General features: G+C 37.1%; 1 protein-coding gene across 3 annotated transcripts in view; it reads right to left on the bottom strand.

Annotated features, from left to right (window-relative positions):
- hoe1 (OCA2 melanosomal transmembrane protein hoepel1) overlaps nucleotides 1-26,842 on the bottom strand; it is a 47,983-nt gene that overhangs the window by 19,724 nt on the left and 1,417 nt on the right. The window contains exon 2 of one of the 3 annotated variants that reach the window (XM_088272638.1): nucleotides 22,111-22,193. In XM_088272638.1, the coding sequence (XP_088128764.1) occupies nucleotides 22,111-22,178 (68 nt within the window). In that variant the 5' untranslated portion in view covers nucleotides 22,179-22,193. Of the gene's footprint in view, nucleotides 1-4,639; nucleotides 4,780-22,110; nucleotides 22,194-26,842 lie in introns of those variants that run through there. The other 2 variants (XM_088272639.1, XM_088272637.1) reach the window with 2 other exon arrangements.

Genomic DNA, 26,842 nt, shown 5'->3' with positions numbered 1-26,842 from the left:
AGCAAAAGTGGCATATTTTTAACTTAATATTTACCCGCTACAGGGCAGAAAGTGCTGTTTTTGCATTTTGAAGAAAAGGTATTGTTTAATTATTTTTTTAAACCCACTAAATATTTTTCAAATGGGGAAAAAACCTTCAGGTTTTACCTAAAAAGATCTGTTGCACAGTAAAAAGTTCAATAAGTGGCTTGATATTTATTTTGAATATATTGTATTATATTTTTAAACTTTAAAAACGCTCTCCTGAAAAATCAAGTTTTTTGATTTATGACGTTCTTGGAAGAAGTGAGCGATATGTCCATGGTACATATATATATATATATATATATATATATATATATATATATATATATATATATATATATATATATATATATATATATATATATAGATTGAACTTGAAAATCCCGGCATGTTTAAATTCTGTCATTCTGAAATTCCGGGATTTTAAAATCCGCGCTATCTTTAAATCCCGATTACTCATGTTTCGGCTTCTTAAAATTCTAGCAATTTAAAACGTGAAAATAAACACAGTTTTCACGCGGTGACCTTGCGATTAAAACTGACACGGACGTTTAGTTTAGTTGTCTTAAAAATATATATGTATTTATATAAAACTAACTAACTAACCATCACGCCGCTTCGCCGCAGGGGTAGGCAGAGAGAATAGAGCGCCACACCACTCTGTCCTTGCAAACATTCTTCCACGTTCATGCATCTCCTCATACATACCCGCCGATTGTTACGACTCCTAACCTGTATTTGGCATACCTGATCGTGCCGTGTTTTTCTCGGTCTTCCTCTGCTTCTTTTCCCGCTAACATTCGCCTCATAAATTTGTTTTACCGTTCTTTCCTCACTCATTCGTTCCACATGTCCAAACCATCTCGACACACCTTTCTTAATTTTATGGATAGTGCTTATCTCAGCTTTGCATTCCTTCCTTATTTCACTATTCGCACATATATCATACATCGTTTTGTCGCACATTCTTCTGAGAGATCGCATTTCGACTGCATTCAGTCTACTTTCATCCTTCTTTTCCCAACTCCATGTTTCACTTCCATACATTAGAGTTGGAACCAGGACTCCGTTGTGCACTGCCAGTTTAGCTTCCGCTGATAGGTTTATATATATATATATATATATATATATATATATATATATATATATATATATATATATATATATATATATATATATATATATATATATATATATATATATATATATATATATATATATATATATATATATATATATATATATATATATATATATATATATATATATATATATATATATATATATATATATATATATATATATATATATATATATATATATATATATATATATATATATATATATATATATATATATATATATAAATAGTGATTGTACGGAAATAGATGCCATACAAATGTATATTTCTAATAATACCAGGAGAATAAACTCGCTCTGAGATATTTCAGTTAAACAAGTCGCAAAAAGAAAAGCAGGGCTGGCTATATTCATTAAAATCACTAATTATAGGACTTATTTTAAATTATCTTTTGACATCTCAAAGTCCATAAAGAAGAATATGAAAGTCTTGGCAAGACTTCCATATCCTTCTTCGTCTATGTTGAGATGCCAAAAAAAATCTGCCAAAGATATTTACCGACTGCTTAGAAATTTCGGCACAACGTTCTCAAAGAAAGCTATTTTGTGTATTTTCCAACTGCGACAGGGTTTTCGATTAGATTCGCTGTTTTGTGAGCGTTTTACACTGTGCGCATTTGCGATGGTGTGCGCATTTTTTCGACTCTACCCGTTTGGCAACCCTAATATATCTATCCGCTTTGATCGACGGCACTCTGGGAGGCGTGCGCGGGATGATGTGCGCACTTCAGCTGATAAAAAGTACACGAATTATCATGTTTATATCTGCATACGTTCTACCCACTGCACTGCGGTGTCAGATGGATTCTGAGCCAGTCGCTGGCGCTAGCCAGTGGTGTTTACAGCAGTGACACAAATAACTGGTTGTTATGATTAAATAAGTCGGTTATTGTGATTAAATAAGTCAGTTATTACGATTAAATAAATCGGTTATTTTGATTAAATAAGTGGGTTATTATCATTAAATGAGTCGGTTATTATGATTAAATGAGCCTATTATATGATTAAACACGTCGGTTATTATGATTAAATTAGTCAGTTTTTAATCAAGTATAAGTCGGTTATTGTAGTCAAATAAGTCGGTTATTATGATTAAATAAGTCGGTTATTAAGATTATATAGGTCGGTTATAATTAAATTAGCCGGTTTATTATGATTAATTTTATTGGTTATTATGATTAAATAAGCCGGTAATTATGATTAAATAAATTGGTTATTTTAATTAAATAAGTCGGTTATTTTGATTAAACAAGGCGGTTATTATGTTAAACGAATAATTGGATCTTTTCACTTATCTGGAAGTACGCCTCCATAGTGTAGTATTTAGCGTTTAGTTACCGTACTGGAGGTCTCGGGATCGACTCCCAGGATAGTCGAAATTGCAGATTTTTCACTCTAATATTTATTCAATTGGATTGGACATGTGGAACGAACGATTTAGGAAAGAACGGTAAAACAAATTTGTGAGGCGAATGTATTTGGAAATAGGAGCAGACGAAGACCAAGAAAACTTGGCATAATCAAGCGTGTCAAATACTTGAAAGCGTTAGGGTCAAGAGTCGGAATAATCGGCGGATATGTATGAGGAGATGAGCGAATGTGGATAGGGCGAAGAATTTTTGGAAATACATGGCGTTCTGTTCTCTCTGCCTACCCCTGCGGGGAACTAGCGTGATGGTTACATAATTATATATATATATATATATATATATATATTCAATACTAGCTGTACCTTAGTTGTTGTGGCTTTGTCTGGTTAAATGGAAAAGAAAGAAAAAAAAACAAAAAAATAACGAGCGTATACAATGAAAGGATGATACAATTTAAAAGCAATCGGTGAATAGCTTTAGGAGAATGATTTTGAATAAATCGGCATTATTTATTTGTTTATTTATGATCAAATCAACATTGCGTCGATCTGGCGCAGTGCCCTATGCACCATCTGATAAGCGTCATAAGAAAAAAATTCCGAGTGCGTATAAATTTTCGTTCACAAATCCAAGATTGATTTCACGACCGGAGCTATTCGCATTTTGATATCTCAACATAGACGAAGAAGCCTTTTGAAATGAGAGTGTGGACGTAATTAAGAAGGACGATCGCATATTCATTGAGAATAGTATTCGATGAGGAACTATGATTTGATTCCCTTAATACATCGAACATTGACAGCCATCAAACCAAATAACTGATGAGAGATCGCTCACTCCTTTCAAGAACGTCATAAATCAAAAATCGCCAATTTTCAGTTGTGCATGTTTTCGGAACGCCCAGAAAATTTACCATATCCCAGCAAAAGAGACATATATTTAACTTAATATTTACCCGCTACAGGGCAGAAAGTGTTGTTTTTGCATTTTGAAGAAAATGTATTGTTGAATTATATTTTGAAATGTACCTACTAAATATTTTTCAAATGGAGAAAAAATCTTCAGGTTTTACCTAAAAAGATATGTTGCACAGTAAAAAGTTCAGTAAGTGGCTTGATATTTATTTTTAATACATTGTATTATATTTTTAAACTTTTAAAACGTTCTCCTGAAAAATCAAGTTTTTTGATTTATGACGTTCTTGAAAGGAGTGAGCGATTGTATCAGCTGATGACAAGCGCACGACAAGACCCCATGCCGGGGACACTGTGCGCACGTTCCGACTAACTAACTAACCATCACATCGCTTCACCGCAGGGGTAGGCAGAGGGAATAGAACGCCACGCCAATCTGTATTTGCGAACAATCTTCGCCTGTGCCACATTCACGCATCTCCTCACACATACCCGCCGATAATTCCGACTCCTGGCCTTTTCAATTCAAACCATTATCCGCACCCGATGGTGCATAGGGCACTGCATTATATAAACGCGGTGTTATCTCGATCGTTAACACACGATGGAAAGGTGATCAGCCCTCCGCTTCAAGTACCAGTCCAGGGCTATATTGAATAAATACTAACGTGTAAAAACCACTTATATTTGATCGAATCGAACCCGGAACCTCCAGAACGGTAGCCGAGCGTGACGAACATTACACTACGGAGGCGGACAATATATTGTTTTTAATGATATTAATATATATTATTTTTTGACATCTCATCAAAGATGAAGAAGAATATGGAAGCTGGGCATTTACGGGGCTGACGACCGTCATAGGCTGGTTTGTGATCACGCTGGTTTGTGCAAGTGATCACTTTACACACGAGTAACATTTACCAATTCTACCCATTATTTAAAAACCACACTATTCTATATATAGAACTTCCAATAGTTTGAATAGTGTGGTTGTCAATAATGGGTAGAATTGGTGAATGTTACACGTGTGTACAGTGATCACTCAAACCAGCCTATGACGGTCGTCAGCCCCGTAAATGCCCAGTCTTCCATATTTTTTTTCATAATAATATGAAAATAATTCCTGTAATCAGAGATAAACCAGATTTGGAAACACTCAAAATGTTGTATATTAATATAAATGTTCACCCGATAGAGCCGTTACGGAGCGCGCTTCTACCAATATTCGCGCTCATTTGGAGCGTCGGGAAATGCGGTACGACGAGATGTCAGGTGTTCGGAGAGCGCCGGGACGCGAACTGGCGACCTCCACCGGGAGTAGCGCAGCGCACGACCACCGCCCGCCAGGGGTGCGGACTACTGGCCGCCGGAGGAGACGGTCCGCCTGCGCCGACATAAGCATCGACCCGCGGCCCCTCCGCACAACGACGCAACGTCGCTATTATTATTTTAATCAAAAAAATAATGAAAATTTAAAAAGTTTGAAACTAACTAACTTACTAACCATCACGCCGCTTCCCCGCAGGCGTAGGCAGAGAGAATAGAACGCCACACCACTCTGCCTTTGCAAATATTCTTCGCTTTTTCCACGTTCATGCATCTCCTCACACATACCCGCCGATTGTTACGACTCCTAACCTGACCGCTTTCAAGTATTTGGCATACCTGATCGTGCCATGTTTTTCTCGGTCTTCCTATGCTCCTTTTTCCAATTACATTTGCCTGATAAATTTGTTTGAAATAAGTATGTGTTCTTTATTATTTACAAAAATACTTCAATTTCGTACTATTTCTGTGAGTCTAAGCGGCTCATTATTAGAAATAGGTATCAAATTGTGGTAGAGTGGGTTCGAACCGAGAAACTCTGACTCAAGAGTCCGGGATACTAACCACGGGACCACAACCCGACACAATTTTGATTGTTTTGATTGAAGTTGCATTTATTATTTCTTCTTTTTCATCTTATTCTTCTGCATTGCGTTGGCCTCGTGGCCTGTTTTTAAGAGGGATTAGCCTCCTGCGAAGTTGATTCCCAGCTGTCAATGCATCTCTTCGGTGGTCTGGCCGGGAATCGTCTACCTTAGGGTTGGTCGTGTAGTGCAATGTGAGGAGTGAGGATGTTTCCATTCACCTCCCATGCGCATATACCATTGTCTTCTTCGTTGTGTTTCCCACCTAACGGCGTCTTGGATCTGGCATATTATATATATCTTGCTCATTATGTACGCGGTTTATAGATCATTAAGTGGATTTTTGTTTCTTCTAGCTAAAAACATGTTTTATTTTAATTTCTGTTAGGAACAGGAAGGAATTACTAGTGTGGGCCGTCGCTATTTGACTTACTACTTCAAAAATCAAAACGCAAATAAATGTACAAAAAATATCACGTTTGTCGAAATAGTTGTTCACAAATCTGGGCTTGTCCACTTGGGAGTTATATATATTGAAACCTCAAACCTATATTAGATGAAGAGCAATATGGAGGTCTGGGTATTTACAGGGCTTACGACATGGCATAGGCTGGTTTACGTGATAACTTTGTATAAAATATGAACATACTATGTGTAAAAATGTACATCGTACTTATGATTGGCAAACATACGAGTACTACCCAAATTTCGGATGTTATATAAGTATATACAATAAATGTCTCCCTCAATTGACGCTTTCTTTCACACGCGAGATGTCAGTACCAGTTGAGTCAAGTTAGTTTTATTTAAACCAAGATGGTTCCAACCTTTAGCGTGGAGTGGCACACACATATCGCTCACTCCTTTCAAGAACGTCATAAATAAAAATCGTCAATTTTCAGTTGTGCATGTTTTCAGAATGCCCAGAAAATGTAGTATATCCCAGCAAAAGCGGCATATTTTAAACTTAACATTTACCCGCTACAGGGCAGAAAGTGTTGTTTTTGCATTTCGAAAAAAATATATTGTTTAATTATTTTTTTAAATACACTAAATATTTTTCAAATGTAGAAAAAACCTTCAGGTTTTACCTTAAAAGATCTGTTGCACAGTTAAAAAGTTCAGTAAGTGGCTTGATATTTATTTTTAATACATTTTATTATATTTTTAAACTTTAAAAACGTTCTCCTGAAAAATCTAGTTTTTTTTTATTTTTGACGTTGTTGAAAGGAGTGAGCGATATGGCAGTTACAGCGTTTTGGCTCAGGACGGTCCGGTTCAGGAGCCCGCCCTTGCGAGATGTACCCGCGAGTGCATACTATATATAGGGTAGACTGGGTACGGTTGAAACAAAGGACGGTTGAAACAGAGCAAATATCTTGCAAACCGTATGCGGTAGGGTGAAGGGTCCAAGGGACGAACAAAGTGGGCAACAAGTTCAAACACAAATATCAGTGTTGCATCGCTCGCCGCACGGTGCAGTTGCTTGTAGGAGGTCCTATTGTATTTTGATAACCAAAAGTAAGTATTTTTGTTCTGAGAATTTTCCTTTTATTACGGTTTCTATTGAAACGATATTATTGAGTATGATTTCGTGTTTGAAATGAAGCTTGTAGAACACGATATAGTGATTATTTTTAAAGTGGCATTATTGTTAACATTACTATTTTCTGTTTTCCACCTAAAGGAGGGGTTGGGGACGGTTGAAACATTTTTTGTGGGTACGGTTGAAACAACATATTTTTTCAGTTTTCCTGTTTTCTAGATGCTGAGAGTACGCGCAAGAAAGACTTCGAGAGAGGAGGTCGACTTGTCGAGGTATACATACGCTTATGAGGAGGTTAAAGCAGGAGATTCACTGCGAAAAGCGTCGGAAAAGCATGGATTAAACCACTGTTCGCTCATTAGATATATACGAAAGCGATATGCATCTGGTGAGGAAGAAAATGGGATATGAACCCCACAACGAAGTTTTTAATAAAGAGCAGGAGCAGGAGCTTGCAAAATACTTCCTACTAAAAAAAACAGAGAAAGAAGAGATAAGAAAGGAGCATGAAATAAGGTTGAAACGGATGAAAACTAAGTAAGTGAAGAAAAGATTGGATGGAGGAAAAACTAGAAGGATCGTTAAAGGAAAAAAATAATCATAATACGCAACAGGAATCATCATCAAAAGAGGACGAGTGCTATTGTCTTGTTTGTCTGTCACTGTATTCAGAGAGCAGATCCGGTGAAAAGTGGATACAGTGCACCACTTGTAAACTGTGGGCTCAAGAAGACTGCACAAAAGGTGGTCTTAGCTATCTTTGCCACAATTGCGACTCGGAATGATCCCAAAGCTAGATTTCCGCTTGATTTATGACTAATCAAAATGACAGAAGTGTTTCCTTTTAGTTTATTCACAGATTATTTTCGTTCGATTTGTTTTTTTTTTAAATGCCATTGTTTTTAGTTGTTTTTGTTCATTACATACCTGGAGACTGATTAATATTGTCATGCGGTGCCATAATTATTTATAAAACAAAAATAAATAATAAATAAAACGTCTTACAATATTAAATATTGATTTGTTTCGTGTGTTTCAACTGACCCCAATCACTGTTTCAACTGCCCCTGGTATGGGGACGGTTGAAACAAATCGGATATATTTTTTTAATTTCATCTGCCACTAAAAATAACACACCGGGTACTGAAATAATACTTCCCTTTAGTAGACAGAAGCACGCTCTTGTATTTAATGCACCTTCATCATCGCTTGACTTCTAAAGAGCAATACTATGGACAATATAAGCAAAATTGTTTCAACCGTACCCAGTCTACCCTACTGCGTATAGTATGTGTGGACGCGGTGGACGCTTTCTCCCACGCGTTTACGCGCTCATATATAAATTATACGTGCGTATAAACAATGTAACATAAAATGTATAAACTCACGCCTCTAGCGAGATAGCGAGTGTTTTGCCTAGAATTTTCACTCATAAATTACATGAAATTATAGTAACTTTAAACATAAAGAGTAAATCCACTCACGAGTAGGCATAGGCTATGAAACTTATAAAGTTGAAGCTTGAGTGGGGACATGATAAACGGTGTTGCATAAGCCGTAGCTAGATTTCAGAGTCACTTGGGCGTTAGGTAATTTAAAAAAAAAACAATGTACATAACATTATATTTTTAATAGATTTATATTATCCACTGACACTTGGTGATGGAATTGCATTTTTAATATATTATTAGATTAAAACCAATATTTTTAGCTTTTCCCAGTCTGATGATGTCGGTCACGACGAAACCCGGTCGCTGGTCAAATAAAAATAAAGCGGAAAAGCTAAAAATATTGGTTTTAATCTAATAATATATTATAAATGTAACATTATGCTCGTTTTCTTGTCATTTTAAACTGCTGATTTTTAACAGCGAAATTCCTTCAAACGCAATCCTCCGACATGTCACTCTATGTCCAACTAATGACAACGAGCGTCAAATGTAAAATAAAACAATTAAATATTTAACAAAAACAATTTTAACTTTGTCTATATAAACACGACTCGATGTCTCAACAAAGATGAAGACTAACATGGAAGTCTTGGTATTTACAGGGATTACGGTCCGCTATAGAATGGTCATAAATAATAAAATATATAATAAAACCCTTATCCGCACCCCAATGGTGCATAGGGCACTGCGTCATATAAACGCAGTATTATCTTGATCGTTTGCACATGAAGGAAAGGTAATCAGCCCTCCGCTTCAGGTACCAGTCCAGGGTAATTGGTTTGGCCGGTACTTATCGGTAGTACGTTTTGAATTTCGAACGACGCCCGACTGCCAAAATAAAAGACAAAAACAAAAGTACAAATAGTTGCAATTTGACTCTTCACGCGGGCGCTCTATATATTGAATTGTTGTGAATACCTCGCTGTATTTTGTGACCCCATCACCACCATCAAGAGAGAATCGCCCTGATCCCAGCGCTGGATCAAGACCATCTATAAGAATAAAAGGTTAGTTCTTTATTCATACGTGCTATTTGATATTTATCGAACTCGCCTTCCCTTGGTACTTGAAAGTTCGAGCATAAATCATCGAACTAACTCGGGAGAGTATCACGACTCCAAATCGATCTAAATATTTCTACCTTGTAGAATCGTCGTCTTATTGTTAATACCATAAGACTGGTCCTTCGAATTATTTTTTTTTGAGTTTCATTTCGCACTGTGGCGAAACCATTTTTGGTCCTATCGAACCGGATTTACATATTTACGATTACTAGCGTACCTATTTACGATTGCGAGCGTTTCGGATTTGGTGTCAATACTAAATTCGATATTTAAATTCCTTGTGAATTTGTTTCCCTTTGATAATATTGCTACTGCAATAAGCATTACGTAAACATGAATGATGAAATACAACTTAAATTGGCGATAGCAAAAAAAGATTATATTTTGGCGAAAATCGAAGAGCTACATAAACAAGCTCAAAATGTTTATCAAAGTCAAAAAGAAACGCAAATTACACAAGAATTTAGATTTAGAGTACAGGCATCGGAAATTGACAATCTTTTTTCCGAATTTAAAAACTTATGTGATAATGAAAACGTGTTGCAAATGAAGTTAAATCCAGATTTTCAACCGAATTTTGAGAGCTTGAAAGTTTTCAAAAGGAAGTTTTATTTTGTTAAAGACACACTTATAAGGATGACAAAATATTCTGAACTCGAGTCGTCAAATACTTCGCAACCAATTCACGGTGTAACAAATTTAGTTTTAAAATCGCAGGATGATCCTAGTTATAATTTAAGTATTCAACCACTAGTATTAAATAAGATAACCGATAACCTTCCAGTTTCCGAGATTAATACCTCATCTCTCAACTATTTAAATGACTTGTCCTTAGCTGACAGAGACTTCCACATTTCAAGACCAGTAGACATATTACTGGGTGCTGAAGTCTTTACTGAAAATCTGCGAGATAAAAGAATACGTGGACCGCCAGGAAACTCAGACGCTATGGAGACCGCATTTGGGTTTAAAATTGTAGGTTCGGCCAATTCTTTGATAAGTTACGATAAGGACGATACTCGTCCTCCTATTCATAATTTTTTGACTACTTCTAAGGAATCAATTGAGACACTAGTATCCAGATTTTGGACATTAGAAGAAGCACCTTCGAGTGAAAAACCAAGTTTTTCATCTGAGGAAAAACAGTGTGAAGAATTTTATAAATCAAACATACATCAGGATAGCACTGGGCGCTACGTGACAGCACTACCCTTTAATAGAGATCCATCTTGTTTAGGAGATTCACTTACAACTGCGACACTTCGCTATCAGAAGTTAGAACGCAAAATTAACCAAAATGACACTCTGCGTCGTGACTATGATAAGGTCATGGAAGAATATCTCGAAAATAAATTTATTTCTCCCATACCACTTAGTAATTATAACGAGCCATTTTATGTCATACCTCATCACGGAGTTCAACGAGCGGACAAACTCACTACAAAACTTAGAGTTGTCCTAAACGCCAGTCAGGTGACTACGTCGGGTCTTTCTCTGAATGATTGTTTACATCCAGGTCCTAATTTACAAGCAGAATTACCCGACGTTATTCTAAAATTCAGATTATTTCCAATTGCACTCAGCGCGGATATCAAGCAAATGTTTCTAAATTTAATTGTACGTCCTGAAGATCGTCGTTTTCTCAATATCCTGTATAAATTTAAAACTGATGACGTAATAAAGATGTACCAGTTTAATCGCGTGTGCTTCGGTTTGAGATGTAGTCCTTACTTAGCTATGCGTACCGTAAAGCAGCTAGCTAAAGATGAACATGATAAATATCCATACGCTGCCAAAATCGCGTCCGAAGATTTTTATATGGACGATTTAGGCACGTCCACTCGCACAACGGAAGAAGGTGTTAAGTTGGCGCTAAGTCTAATTGAACTTTTCAAATTAGGAGGTTTTGAATTAGTTAAATTTGTAAGCAACTCGGCGGAAGTAATGAATGCTATTCCGGAAAGTAATCGTTTAACTAGTAAAGTTAAATTTGACAATGAAGAGGATAACCTTAAGATTCTCGGATTAGATTGGTGTCCTAAGGAAGATGTTTTAACAGTTTCTGTAAAATGTAGCCCAATACCTAAATGTACCAAACGCACAATGTTGTCAACGGTGGCAAAGTTGTGGGACATCAATGGCTATTGTTCTCCAGTAATCTTATATGCGAAATTATTAATCAAAGCTTTATGGATTCGTAAGTTAGGGTGGGATGAATTGCCACCTGAGGAAATAAAAACTACCTGGCAAAAGTTCTTAAAAGAATTGCCTCTGCTAAAAGGATTTAAATTACCTCGATTTTTAGGCTTTGAATCGGAATTATGTACTTTAAACATATTAGGGTTTGCAGACGCCAGCGAACGCGCGTACGGCGCCTGTGTTTATACGTGCATAGAAGTTCCAAATAATCCCAATAAAATAAGTCTTATTCTAGCCAAGAGTCGTGTAGCTCCACTCAAAATTGTGTCTTTAGCTCGATTAGAACTTTGCGCAGTCTTATTATTAGCAAAGCTTATTAAATTCGTCATCGATACAATTTCCTCAAGGTGTACAGTAAAAAATATATATGCCTTTAGTGACTCGACAGTCGCTCTACACTGGACTCACTCATCACCACATCGTTTTGACACATTCGTCGCAAATAGGATCACCAAGATTCAAGAACTTCTTGATCCCAAATATTTTTACCATATCAATGGTAAGCAAAATCCAAGCGACTGTATATCTCGCGGGTTGACACCCGCGCAATTAATTGACCACCCTCTGTGGTTAAACGGTCCACCGTGGGCTAGGGAAGATTGCTCTACGTGGCCTATAAATAAATTTTCCTTTGAAGAATCCGAAGATAAAAAATTGGAATACAAACGTTCTAAAGTTTTTCTAACAACGAATACATTCGTTAATAATTGTTTGGAGTTTTACGAATTGTCTAAAAGAGTCTCGTGTTGGGACAGGCTTCTTCGTATAATTGTATATTGTTTACGTTTTTTAAAACGGTTACCTCGTTCGGTGACAGTTACAGTCTCAGATTTGATAGAAGCTGAGAAGGTGGTTATTAGAGCGGTCCAAAGCATGCATTTTTCAGACGAAATAAGCCAATTAAAGGGGTCTCAGGTCATATCAAAACAGTTGAAACGTCTGAGTCCCTTTATAGACGAAGAAGGTATTTTACGCATTGAAGGAAGATTATCCAAAGCAGATCTTCCTTTTGAAACCAAACACCCAGCGCTTCTTCCAAAACGAGACCATGTGGTCGATTTAATAATAGATCGGTACCACAAATTTCACTTACATACGGGATCGGGACTCCTTATGTCTATCCTGCGCCAAAGATTTTGGATTCTTTCTGCCAGAAGCGTCATTAGAGGGCGAGTAAATAAATGCAATGCCTGCTTCCGCATGTCTCCGTCACATCCAACTCCGAAAATGGCTGATCTTCCATCATATCGGATACAGGAGGCAAAAGCTTTTGTCCACACAGGTGTTGATTACGCGGGTCCTCTAAACATTACTCTCACTAGAAAGCGCGGACAACGTTCTCAAAAGGCTTATCTGTGTCTTTTTATTTGCTTAACAACTAAGGCTGTACATATTGAACTTGCTTCGGACTTATCCTCCGATACTTTCTTAGCCGCGTTCAAACGTTTTTTGTCGTGAAGAGGACCTGTATCATGTTTGTACTCAGATAATGGTACAAATTTTATTGGAGCTAAGGCACAGTTAGAAGATATTTATAAGTTAACCGTATCGCAGGAATACCACAATATTATAAGCAAAGAAATGCTTAAGCGTCGTATAGAATGGAAATTAATTCCACCTCATAGTCCACATTTTGGTGGAATCTGGGAGTCAAATATTAAGAGTTTCAAATCACACTTATATAGAGTAATAGGAAGTCAATTACTGACTTATGAAGAACTCCTTACGGTATTAGTACAGATAGAGGCTCTCCTCAATTCTAGACCCCTTTGTGTGTTATCGGGCGAACCTCATCCGGAAGTCCTTACTCCCGCCCACTTTCTCATGTCTACACCTTTGCAATCTCTTCCGGCCTTGGAAACAAACAGTTATAGTCTTGGTTATCGTAAACGGTTATTAGACAGTTTAGTCCAAGAATATTGGAAAAAGTGGAGGTTGGAATACTTGCATACATTGCAAGTGCGCCAAAAGTGGTGTACACCCGATCACCCGGTAACTGTGGGTACTTTAGTTCTAATTATACAAGACGACATCCCTCTTTTACGTTGGCCTCTAGGAAGAATAGAAGAATTATACCCTGGCACCGATGGTATTACCAGAGTGGCTTTGGTCAGAACCCAAACCACCAGCTTCAAAAGGCCAGTTGTTAAACTGTGTCCAATTCCAAATCAATAGTAGTTTGTTTATCTATTGTTTTTGCATTTTTTTTATCTCAGTTTTTCTTTTGTTTGTTTGTTTTTTGCATTAAGTTTCCAATTGTATTGAATTGGACGTTTCCGAACAAGTGAAAGTGTTGAGAGAATTACCTCAAACCTCTTATGGTTCAAATTGAAATGAATTATTTAATTATCCCTTTATTTAAGTATTTTTCCATATTATTTCTCTCTCTTCAACATTCGTGTTTGATCGTTTTGGAGTTCGTGGTTCTTTCGGTTTGCGTCGACGGTTTCGGAAGCTCTAGGAACTTCCAAGGCGGGGGGCATGGTTTGGCCGGTACTTATCGGTAGTACGTTTTGAATTTCGAACGACGCCCGACTGCCAAAATAAAAGACAAAAACAAAAGTACAAATAGTTGCAATTTGACTCTTCACGCGGGCGCTCTATATATTGAATTGTTGTGAATACCTCGCTGTATTTTGTGACCCCATCACCACCATCAAGAGAGAATCGCCCTGATCCCAGCGCTGGATCAAGACCATCTATAAGAATAAAAGGTTAGTTCTTTATTCATACGTGCTATTTGATATTTATCGAACTCGCCTTCCCTTGGTACTTGAAAGTTCGAGCATAAATCATCGAACTAACTCGGGAGAGTATCACGACTCCAAATCGATCTAAATATTTCTACCTTGTAGAATCGTCGTCTTATTGTTAATACCATAAGACTGGTCCTTCGAATTATTTTTTTTTGAGTTTCATTTCGCACTGTGGCGAAACCAGTAATATTGAATAAATATTGCAGTGAAAGAATCACTTATGTTTATTTTACCCCCCCTGGGAATCGAACCCGGGACCTCCAGAACGGTAGCCGAGCGTGCTGACCATTACACTACGGAGGCGTAAAAATCATTTTTGCTTTGTTTATATATACACGACTCGATGTCTCAACAAAGATGAGGACTAATATGGAAGTCTGGGTATTTACAGGGATTACGGTCCGTCATAAAAGTGATCATTTTATAAACGTGCAACGTTTTTTATAACAACTGCCTCTGGTTGACAGCCACACTACTCAACTCCTGCATAACACAGTACATGCGAGTTCACAACAGCCATCTATGTTTCAATAGTGAAAGCTTTTATTATGCAAAGGCTGTTTCTATTTTTATGTAGCTTATAATTTGGCCAATTATACGGCTGTCCAAATTTAAAACACAGTAAGGGACATTTTTTTTTGTAGTACGTTTTTTTTTTTGCATTTTCGGACTAAGTAGAGTCTACTTAGTCCATAAATGCAAAAAAAACCTACTACAAAAAAAATGTCCCTTACTGTGTTTTAAATTTGGACAGCCGTATAATGCTGACAATTCGTCAGGAGTTCTCATCAGAACTTCGGGACGCGGATCTGACTTGGGAGGATGCAAGGGAGCTGGCAGCCGACAGAAAAGCCTGGAGACAGTTTGTGGACTCCATATGCTCCACCTAGCGAGCGGATATGGTTTAAAAATCAATTTATAATAATCAAAATTTGACCAGTTATTTTATTAACAATTTTTTTATTAGAAAAAACAGATTTAAAAAGTTTTCCTCATTCCAACACAGATGGCGGTTGTGAACTTACATTTACTGTGTTACGAGTTTGATCGATATATGTATCCAGGAGTTCCAAAAATGGAGTAGTGTGGTTGTCAATCATACAATAGAATCGTGGTGAATGTTACACGTACGCAAAGTGATCACTAAACCAAACCCATGACGGTCGTAAGCACTGTAAATGCCAAGACTTCCATATTCTACCTCATCTATGTTGACATGTCAGACATGTCGAGTGTTTCATCTCTTTAGTTTTACATGCGTTTGTATTTTGTCCGCCTTCGTGGTGTAATGATAAGCGTGTTTAGCTATCGTGCCGGAGGTCCCGGGTTCGATTCCAAGAGGAGGTGAAAATAAATATTAGTGATTTTACACTCTTATATTTATTTCATTTTACCCTGGACTGTTACCTGAAGCGTATGAGTGATCACCTTGTCTTCACGTAAGTAAAGATTAAGAAAACACTGCGTTTATACGATGCAGTGCCCTATGCACCATCGGGTGTGGATAAGAGTCGGAGAGATGGATATTTATTCATTTATGTACATACATTACGTATGTACGGCATTATTTATTTTTAAATTATTACGGTTTTGTGAAAGGTAAAAACGATATTTTTAAACAATGGGCGCAAGTCGTAAAAAATAGTCACGTCCTCTTACAATATCGAGAAATGAAATTATAAGCTCATTATCGCAGCAACATATCGCTCACTCCTTTCAAGAACGTCATAAATCAAAAATCGTCAATTTTCAGTCGTGCGTGTTTTCGAAATGCTCAGAAAATGTACTATATCCCAGCGAAAGAGGCATATTTTTAACTTAATATTTACCCGCTACAGGGCAGAAAGTGTTGTTTTTACATTTTGAAGAAAAGGTATTGTTTAATTATTTTTATAAATAAACTAAATATTTTTCGAATGGAGAAAAAACCTTCAGGTTTTAACTAAAAAGATCTGTTGCACAGTAAAAAGTTCAATAAGTGGCTTGAAGTTTATTTTTCAAAAATTGTATTATATTTTTGAACATTAAAAACGTTCTCCTGAAAAATGAAGTTTTTTATTTATTTATGACGTTCTTGAAAGGAGTGAGCGATATGTGATGCGTGTAATACGTGCCTTTACAGGAATATGTATTTGAAACTTTGAAATTGCACAAAATACCGATCGTTAGATATGATATTTCTACAGAAATAACAAGCCACGTTTGTGAATTTGTTTACGGAAAAATCACGTCTGTGTTCGGTAAAACTCACGTTACCGACTTCAAATGTGTTGTTTTGAAAAGCGGAATGTTTATTTTCATATTGCATAAAATCATTATGTTTTTCCGCAATTTTAATGATCGCTAAGCATAAATCTGCATAAAGCATAAATCTACATTATTCTCTTTCAAAAAAATGAATGTAGATTTGAAAAAAACTAACTAACTAACCATCACGCCGCTTCCCCGCAGGGGTAGGCAGAGATAATAGAGTGCCACACCACTCTGTCCTTGCAAACATTCTTCGCCTCTTCCACGTTCATGCATCTCCTCATACATACCCGCCGATTGTTACGACTCCTAACCTGACCACTTTCAAGTATTTGGCATACCTGATCGTGCCATGTTTTTCTCGGTCTTCCTCTGCTTCTTTTCCCGCTAACATTCGCCTCATAGATTTGTTTTACCGTTCTTTCCTCACTCATTCGTTCTACATGTCCAAACCATCTCAACACACCGTTCTTAATTTTATCGATAATGCTTATCTCAGCTTTGCATTCCTTCCTTATTTGTAGATCTGAGTGTGAAATATTGGTAAACAGAGAGATTTTGGAACAGGTGGATGATTTCGTATATTTGGGTAGTATGTTTTCTAGGGATGGAAAGATTGATAAAGACATGGAAAGGAGAGTGAATGCTGCGAACAAAGTGAATGGTGCACTGAAATCGGTTATAGCAAATAAAAACCTATCAGCGGAAGCTAAACTGGCAGTGCACAACGGAGTCCTGGTTCCGACTCTAATGTATGGAAGTGAAACATGGAGTTGGCCAAAGAAGGATGAAAGTAGACTAAATGCAGTCGAAATGCGATCTCTCAGAAGAATGTGCGACAAAAAGATGTATGATATATGTGCGAATAGTGAAATAAGGAAGGAATGCAAAGCTGAGATAAGCATTATCGATAAAATTAAGAAAGGTGTGTCGAGATGGTTTGGACATGTGGAACGAATGAGTGAGGAAAGAACGATAAAACAAATTTATGAGGCGAATGGCAGAGGAAGACCGAGAAAAACATGGCACGATCAGGTATGCCAAATACTTGAAAGTGGTCAGGTTATGAGTCGAAACGATCGGCGGGTATGTGTGAGGAGATGCATGAACGTGCAAGAGGCGAAGAATGTTTGCAAAGACAGTGGTGTGGCATTCTATTCTCTCTGCCTACCCTTGCGGGGAAGCGGCGTGATGGTTAGTTAGTTATGTTCGTCCAGTGCATAGGTAGGTGCAGCCGTCCTCACTCCGCGCGCGGTGCGGAGACGTCACGAGGAGTGGAAGTGCCCAATTATCAGCAATTTGAAAATGGCCATTCTTGAAAGTCATATTCATTTCCTGAGGCGCGATCTAACAGCGCTAGCGAGCCTGACAGTGGAGATACAGTGCACGACGGAGTCCTGGTGCCGACACTGATGTATGTAAGTTAATTGTGGAGGCGCAAACGAAGGATTAAAGTAGACTGAATGCAGTTGAAATTACATCATCAAGACGAATTTACGGAAAAACGAATGTTCGAATTGTGAAATAAGGAAATAGCGGAAAGCTGAGATAAGCACTCTCGATAAAATTAAGACAGATGTGTTGAAATGGTTTGGACATGTGGAGAAAAGTCATGCCAAGTGATGGGTAGTAAGACTGAATGACCATTATGCGCGTCGTAGGTTAGGTAAATGGGCCGAAAACAATATTCGGCTTGATCCTCCCTTTCAACGTAATTTAAAAAAATATTATTTTCAGAAATAAAAACACTCTGTTTTTTGATCCGCTCACATATTTATTGACAACCAACTAGTTTTGGCAACAAGCTGTTGCCCTCTTCAGGGTTTAATTTATGACTGTGGATCAAAAAACAAAGTATTTTTATTTCTCAAAATAATATATCAATATGATCCACAAAGTTAATGCTTTCAATTTTTAAAACATAATTTTGTTCACCGATGAGGCACATTTTTGGCTAAATGGCTATGTCAATTAGCGGAATTGTCGAATTTGGAGTGGAGACAACCCAGAAGCCTTTGTCCAGACGCCCTTACATCCGTTAAAAGTCACTGTTTGGTGTGCTCTATGGGCAAGTGGAATCATTGGCCCATATTTTTTTTAAGACGATGCCAGCCAGAATGTTACGGTCAATGGAGAGCGCTACAGAACCATGATTACTGACTAATTCATACCTCAGTTGAATGGCATTAGTGTGACAAAGCTGTGGTTTCAACAATATGGCGCAACATCCCATACGGCGGATGCCACCATCAATTTATTGCGGGAATTTGAATTTTTATACCTCTAAATAAACACCCTATACTCATATGTATATTTCTATCTAGATGTATTATGGTTTTAAACGCTGCCATTCTTTTGAAGCGACCCTTGGCCACGTTTTTGCTCGTACAACAACGGACATAAATTCCGTAACACATCTCGAAAATATAATACATCACAAGCTTGCAGACCAATTATACACATTTTAAAAAAATTTATTATGCGATTGGCGGGAATCGAACTCGCTACGCCAGTTTACCCGACTACGCCACGGCGCCCGATTACAAAGCTTAACCTGTCCGGCAGTTATTTTTTTTTTGCTTTTTTTCAAACTTTTTATAATTTTATATCATAGTCGATGCTAGAAGCAACATATTTACTTGAATAAAAAAATATATTTACACCGGTAAGGCATGATTTGATTTGTTATTATATTGTTTAAATACATCCCACAGATGGCAGTACAAGTGCCATTTTAGATATAAATGTTATTGGGTTTTAATTACAAGCTCGGCCGTACATGTACGGCCATACTCCTGGACAGGTTAATTAACAATAAATACGACATTTTCCCAGATACATCAGGCCCAAATTCATGGGTAGACGCAACAATTTTCAGCTGACAATTTTATATTCGGATTCAGATTTTGGATCTTTTGACAAAGATAAGGACACACTCAAAGTGAAAGTACCTATTGTGAATATACGGAAAACTGTTGTTGTAATATATGAATTTCCTCTGTACATATTATTGAAATGGTCGATTCCCTTCGACCACATCTGTACACATTTGTATTCTGGACACGTAAAACGGAGTAGGTATTAATAAAGCGCGAGCAGTTAGTATTTGGTGCCTTTTGTTGGCTAATCAAGGCACGATCCTAAACTGGAGCGCCGAGATGAACTCCGTGAGCATTCTGCAGTAACTAACCAACTCAATTTTCACGAGTTTACACGACTACATATTCTACAATTTGGATATTATGTAGTTATAGCAAATAAAAACCTTACAGCGAAAACTAAACTGGCAACACTGTATGAAAGTGAAGCACCTCCAACACCACATTTTGAAAGCGTTAATTTATATTTTGAATATTGAAAGCATTAACTTTGTGGATCATGTAATATATTTTGGAGAAATAAAATACTTTGCTTTTTGATCCACTCACATTTTTATTAAAAACCAACTAGTTTCGGCAACAACCTGTTGCCCTCTTCGGGGTTTGTTTTATGCCTCATGTGCTTGTTTTATGGTCATAAAACAAACCCTGAAGATGACAACTGGTTGTTGCCGAAACTAGTTGGTTTTTCATACAAATGTGAGGGGATCAAAAAACAAAGTATTTTATTTCTCCAAAATACGTTAATTTATCTTCTTTCTGCTGCTTTTGTGGTCCACGTTTCAGCAGCATAGAGGAAAATGGAGTGGACCAAACTCCTGACGAGCTTTATCTTGGTGTTGTCACTCGCACCCCGGTCTTTCCAGATTTTGTTGTAGCTTTTGGCGATGGCGAAATATACACGGACAATTTCTTGCATTTCAGGCGATTTTTTATTGTAATTTCGCGCTTACCTCTGCTACATTCTGATTCTCCAGACTCGTGGATTTGCGTCAGGCGTAAATCGGGACATTTCCGCTGACGCGGTCTTTTATTTTAGTCCAACGACACTCCGATAGAGAAACGTCTTGTTCATCAAATTATGATACGCTGCCAAATTATTTGCTAATTATTTCCACGCGTTTTGCCGATGCGTGCTGATTGCCTTTGTGAGAGGACGTTTCCTACATTCAAATCAATTATATTCATAGCCCACTAACTAACCATCGCGCAGCTTCCCCGCAGGGATAAGCGAAGAGAATAAAACGCCACACACATCTGTGTTTGCAAACAATGTTCGCTTCTTCCACATTCATTCACCCGCCGATTCCTGCGACTCCTGACCTGACCACACCTAAGTATTTGAAACACTCGACCATGCCAAGTTTTTCTCGATCTAGCTCTGCCTTTATTTTCAACTACATTCGCCTTATATATTTGTTTTACTATTCTACATCTCAGCCTTGCACCCTTTTCTTATATCACCATTGGAACATTTTTATGTATTTCTAAATTTTGTAAATTATTCATGACTTGGCCTTCATTTGTAACAGAGTGTAATAATTTAAGTGTATGAGTGTCAAATCATGGAAACTAACCACTCATTTGACTCTCATACATTTAAATTATTACACTCTGTTACAAATAAAAGTCAAGTCATGAATAATTTAGAAAATTTAGAAATACATAAAAATTTTAATTCGGATAAAACAATAATAAATAATATACTGTTTCAAAATACGTCACCATTATTATCTATGTTTCCTTTTACAAAAAAATGTTGTTCCTTAACCCCCCTCCCTATATTTATTAACCTATATATACACCTAAATACATTTGTGTTCGTTAGTTTTAATTTGTACCAGAAGATGAAAACATCTGTCGTTTTCGAAACTAGTCGTAAATAAAAATAAAACTCATTAAAGTGGTATATTCAATTTTTTCATTTTAATAAAACAGTCTACTTTCATCATTATTTTGCCAACTCCAAGCTTCACTCCCATATTTTCAAACCTCCTATGAGAAATTTAAAAATGCACACATCACATGAGTATATTGGCGAATATACAGGCTGAGTGGCGAAGTTGGGTAGACGCTCGACTTCGAAACTGGCGTCGCGGGTTCGATTCCCGCCAAGTGCAAAATAAATGAAAGAAAGATTTATTTTCAATTGATCTGCATGTTTGTGATATATATTTTACATTTACCTTCCCTATCCTTACTGTCCTACCTGCAGACAAGCCTCTAAATAGAGGCTTTGAGAGTTATTCCTTTTTTTATTTAAAGAAGTATACGCATAGAAGTAGACAGCCCAATATTTCCTTTTATCGTAAATAGAGATTCAGTTGTCCAAAGGTGGGCGATGAACAATATAGACGTTGAAACGTCCAGTCAAATCAGTTTGGGAATCTGTAGTCTTATTCCAGTGGTCGGCAAAGACCCGAGTATAGTATGTACGTTACAACGATTAAACATTTTTTGCGACATGTGGGCTAATCCAACAGGGTTGGTGTCCTGAAAATCAGGATTTAGACGACCAATGACCTCCCAAGCGACGGAAAGTGAGAGATCGCTAGATTTAGTTGAAGCTTTTTAAATGGGGAGATATGAATGGAGTTGACTTACTGGTCGATGTCGCCGTTAGACGTGTCAGCCTCGGTGGACGTGGAGCCCCGGAACTGCTCGCCGCTCATGTCTGCGCCGCGTCACTGCAAAAGGGAAACATTTACTCCAACAACTGGTGACAGCGATCCACAAGCCTCAATCATTGTGACGTCAGTGCAATGATCGAGGTTTCATAGCCTTCAAATATACAGGCAGACACTGTTTATTAACACACTAAGGACGGGAAATGTATTTCTACCAGTTCGATCGATGGATGCTTAAGGACGGGAAAGGTATTTTTACCTTCTGCGCCGGCCCCATTTCAAAGTCAGAAAAAAAAGAATGACATATTTAATGTTTTTATATCCAGACTCCCCCACGTTGCATTGCACGGCCAACCCCAATGAAGACAACGGGCAGACCACCAAAGAGGTGGATCGACAGCTGGGAATCGATATAGCAGGAGGCTAATCCCACTCAAAAATCGGCTACAAGGCCTACAAAAAGCAGAAGATGTGTGTAAAATGATCACTTAAAGCAGCCTATGACGGTCGTAATCCCCGTAAAAGCCCAGACATCCATATTCTTCTTCAACTACTCGTATGTTGAGATGTCAAAAATAACTTTAAGTAGCCGAATAAAAAAACGAATAAACTAACTGACTTCTTCCAAACAAGTCGTTGTTTAATCCGGTTTTTCGATTCGATGTCCCATGTCTACTAGTAGGTAGGTACTTAATTTTCAGTATGCGCCGAAAGTATAGGCAATCTGTGCAACATATTAAAAATACGACTAGGTGTTAAAATTAAACGCGAAGGCCAGACGAACAAACTCCTCGCTTCTTCAAGGGCGAGAGACGTCAATGCCACGCGGGAAAGGAAATGGAGGAATAATGCAGCACGAGCAGAATTGCTGCAACGGCCAGAGCACTCAGATTTCCATTCCCGTACTCGTGCTATGTGTATTTTTTTTACTATAGAACATGCCATAACGTAACATTAAGTCAGTTAGCATAAACATTGATAGAATAAAAGTTTTTCAAGCTTAAACTGGTAGTGCACTGAATGCAGTCGACAAGTGATCTCTCAAACGAATGTGCGGCAAGATGTATGATAGATGTTTGGATGGTGATATAAGGAAAAAATGCAAGGCTCAGATGAGCACTATCCATCAAACTAAGGAAGGTGTGTTGAGATGGTTTGGACATGTGAATCGAATGAGTAAAGAAAGAACATAAAAAAAAACTCAGGTGAAGGTAGTTGGAAATAGAAACAGAGGAAGACCGAGAAAACGTGTATGCTTATTGTGATTTGTGTGCTTTCTTGTGTTATGGGAGAGTATGCATCTTGGATGCATCTGTAAGGGCGTTTGTGCACTACACGGAATTTTACCGTCCGGCACGTCAGTTAGCATATAAAACGGATGATTGGTTTGGATTGGCTTGTGCTTTTGTCCATCTTTCTTCGGATCGGAGCTCTTGATCGGTGCGTGAACACGTTGCGCGTACATTCCATCACGCTAAACTGTCGAAGTCGCTTTCATTTTTCAAAATCGGTCTGCCGGACGGTAAAATTCCGTGTAGCGCACAAGCGGCTTACGGATTGTTTTAGCGTACCTATATGTAATTGTTTGACTGACATAAGATGTAATTTGTTGAAAAAGTTTTGTATGACGTGTTTCTGTGTTTTGGATTGTGTGGTTCTGGGTACTATGCGCTGTGTGTGATTTTTAATTATAATTTATTCACTTCTAAAAATAATGAAATGTTTGTATTTGTACAACATCGCATCATGTCACCGGTGACGATGTCACACTTTTGATTTTTAGCATCTTCTTCAAAACAAGCCGTTACTTAATTCGGTTTTTTGATTCGATCATTTGAAGCTAATGACGACGATCAGTGTACAGATTTGGTTGCATTTGAAGTGTCTCTAGCTCTCTTGATATATTTGAAAAATTGACATCAACTGGAAAGAGTAATAAAACCGAGAAAAAGTAAAGAATACCAACTTAATCGGGAAATCAATAAGTTACATTTTAACATTTCAACATAGATGAAGAAGGATATGGAAGTCTGGGGATTTACAGGGCTTATGACCCGTCATAGGCGGATTACGTGACCACTTTACACACGGGCAATATTCATCATTCTACCCATGATTCACTACCACACTGCACAAATGTTTGTAACTCCTACATATATTTATTTATTTATTTAAACTTCATGTACAGAAAAGGCGGGCTTATTGCTACATAGTAATACCTTCCAACCAACCAAAAACAGACTAGTGATATTGATCAAAACGTTTGATAGCATATATAGCTGTTTGCAATCAGAGGGTAGATTTATCATTAATATTATGACACACTACGTGTAAGTTCACTAAAGCCATCTATATTTTGATAAGGAAAGATTTTATTTAGCAGAAATTCTTTTATTTTGATGTGTGCCCGCCTCCGTAGTGTAATAGTCAGCACGCTCGGCTACCGTTCTGGAGAAACCGGGTTCGATTCCCAGGGGGGTCAAATGAATATAAGTGATTTTGTTCACTCTAATATTTATTCAATACTACCCTGGACTGGTACTTGAAGCGGAAAGCTGATCACCTTTCCTTCATGTGTTGATGATCAAGATAACACTGCGTTTATATGATGCAGTGCCCTATGCACCATTGGGTGCAGATGAGGGTTTGAAGTGAATAAGTTCGACCAGTTATTTTATTCCCAATATTTTGGAAAACAAGTATTTGGACACACTCAAAATGTTGTGAAACATCTCATGAAACACAGTATCGTGGGAACTGACTACAGTATCTACTCAATGAATTAGGGCCACCCATTATTTTTTTGAATACTCTGAAATCTTTTGGATTATTATATTTATTTTACATAAATACTTTAAGTTTTCTATTGACATCTAATATCATGTATATTACCTTCAATAATATGTAAAATATACCTGGATTATTTAACCCTTTACAAAATTTCAAACCCTTTTTCTGAGAAAGGTCCCTAATTAGCACAGGTAGACAGATAGTTGAAAGTTCAAAAAATAGTCCTATCTCATTTATTAGTGAAGTTTCTTGAGTTCTGGTTGTTGTTTTGTTCAGAGAGGTTATATAGGTATCGTGTCTTGTGAAAAAAACTTAATTTATAATTTTAGTTCATAGAGTATATTTTTTTTTTTGTAAACACAAGTGTTTTTTTTGAAAAGGACGAAATGGGAAAAAGTAAAGACATTTCTGAGGAAAAAAAGTCTAGTGTTATAGTGCTACTGAAATTAGGAATACTATCTAATAGAGAAATTTCAAAAAAAGAAAACGTTTCTCGTCAAACAGTGGACAGAATTTCAAAATCAATAAAAAATCAGTCACCCGCCACCAGCAATCGGCGAAAGAACTGTCGTAGGATTAGAAAAACAACACCGAGGACTGATCGAAAAATCGTTCAAAGTGCCTTAGAAAACCGTAGTGCATCAGCAAAAACATTAAAAATAAAATTGGAAGAAGAGGGTATAAATATATCGGTATCAACACTGAGGCGACGTTTTTACGAAGTAAATCTGAAATGCAGGCGCCCTGTAAAAGTACCAAAATTGACACCACGAATGAAAGCAGATCGATTAAAATGGGCCAGGCTACATCGAAATTACTCGGTAGATGATTGGAAAAAGGTATTTATTTAAACTGAATTTTCAACATATCATTTTAGTAAATAAACTTATATATTTGAATTAAACTTAAATTTTCATTATTTTTCAGGTCATCTTTAGTGATGAGTGCCGGTTAGAAGCCGTGACAGAGAGCCGTCGATTCATCAGGAGAACACCAATGGAACGTTACAATGAGGCCTGTGTGGTAAAAGTTATCAAACACCCCCCTGCAACAATGATTTGGTCATGTATTATTAACAATTTACCTGGGCCGTTGTTTTTCGTGGAAGGAACAATGAACCAAAATTCTTATAAGCAGGTCCTCGAACGAATTTTATTGCCCTTCTACCACACTCGACCCAACAGAAGGTCCATACACCTTCATGCAGGATGGGGCACCTTGCCACCGGGCTAAATCAATAATAAAATTTTTGTCTAACAAAAATCTGCCTTTGCTCCCCTGGCCTGGAAATTCTCCGGACCTTAATCCTATAGAAAACGTATGGATCATGTTAAAAAATAAGGTATACTCATTTCCAAATCCGACAGTAGACTGTCTAAAAAAAAATATTCAAAAAATTTGGTCAGAAGACGAAGAAATAAAAAACATGATAAAACAGTGCATTTTAAGTATGCCAAAAAGAATTGAGGCAGTTATTTCTGCCAAAGGTGGAAATACTAAATACCAACTATATTTATATGAAAATATATGCATAATTTAAGCGTAATAAAGTGTTCATGTGTAAATAAAATTCAATGTTGTTTTATTCAAGGTTTTCTCTGAGTTATTCCTGTTTGAATTGAGAAATTGCGCGAAATTCTGCGTGGCCCTAATTCATTGAGTAGATACTGTAAATCACAGGATCGGCTGAATATAACAATTACAGTAACATGCATAGCGAGCTACATTTATTGGCTGAACATCCGTTTCATACCAAGCGGATGTAAGGATGATTTTGCATGGATTTTGCTCCATGCAAAATCATCCTTACACAATTATTGACAATTGCCTTTAAACATTATATACACACATATATATATATATATATATATATATATATATATATATATATATATATATATATATATATATATATATAT

The sequence above is a fragment of the Brachycentrus maculatus genome, unplaced genomic scaffold, assembly GCF_059751285.1.
Source record: "Brachycentrus maculatus isolate JH-2025_06_01 unplaced genomic scaffold, ASM5975128v1 h1tg000513l, whole genome shotgun sequence".
Lineage (NCBI taxonomy): Eukaryota > Metazoa > Arthropoda > Insecta > Trichoptera > Brachycentridae > Brachycentrus > Brachycentrus maculatus.
Note: the sequence above shows the minus strand (reverse complement) of the source record. Positions and strands in the feature narration are given on the sequence as shown.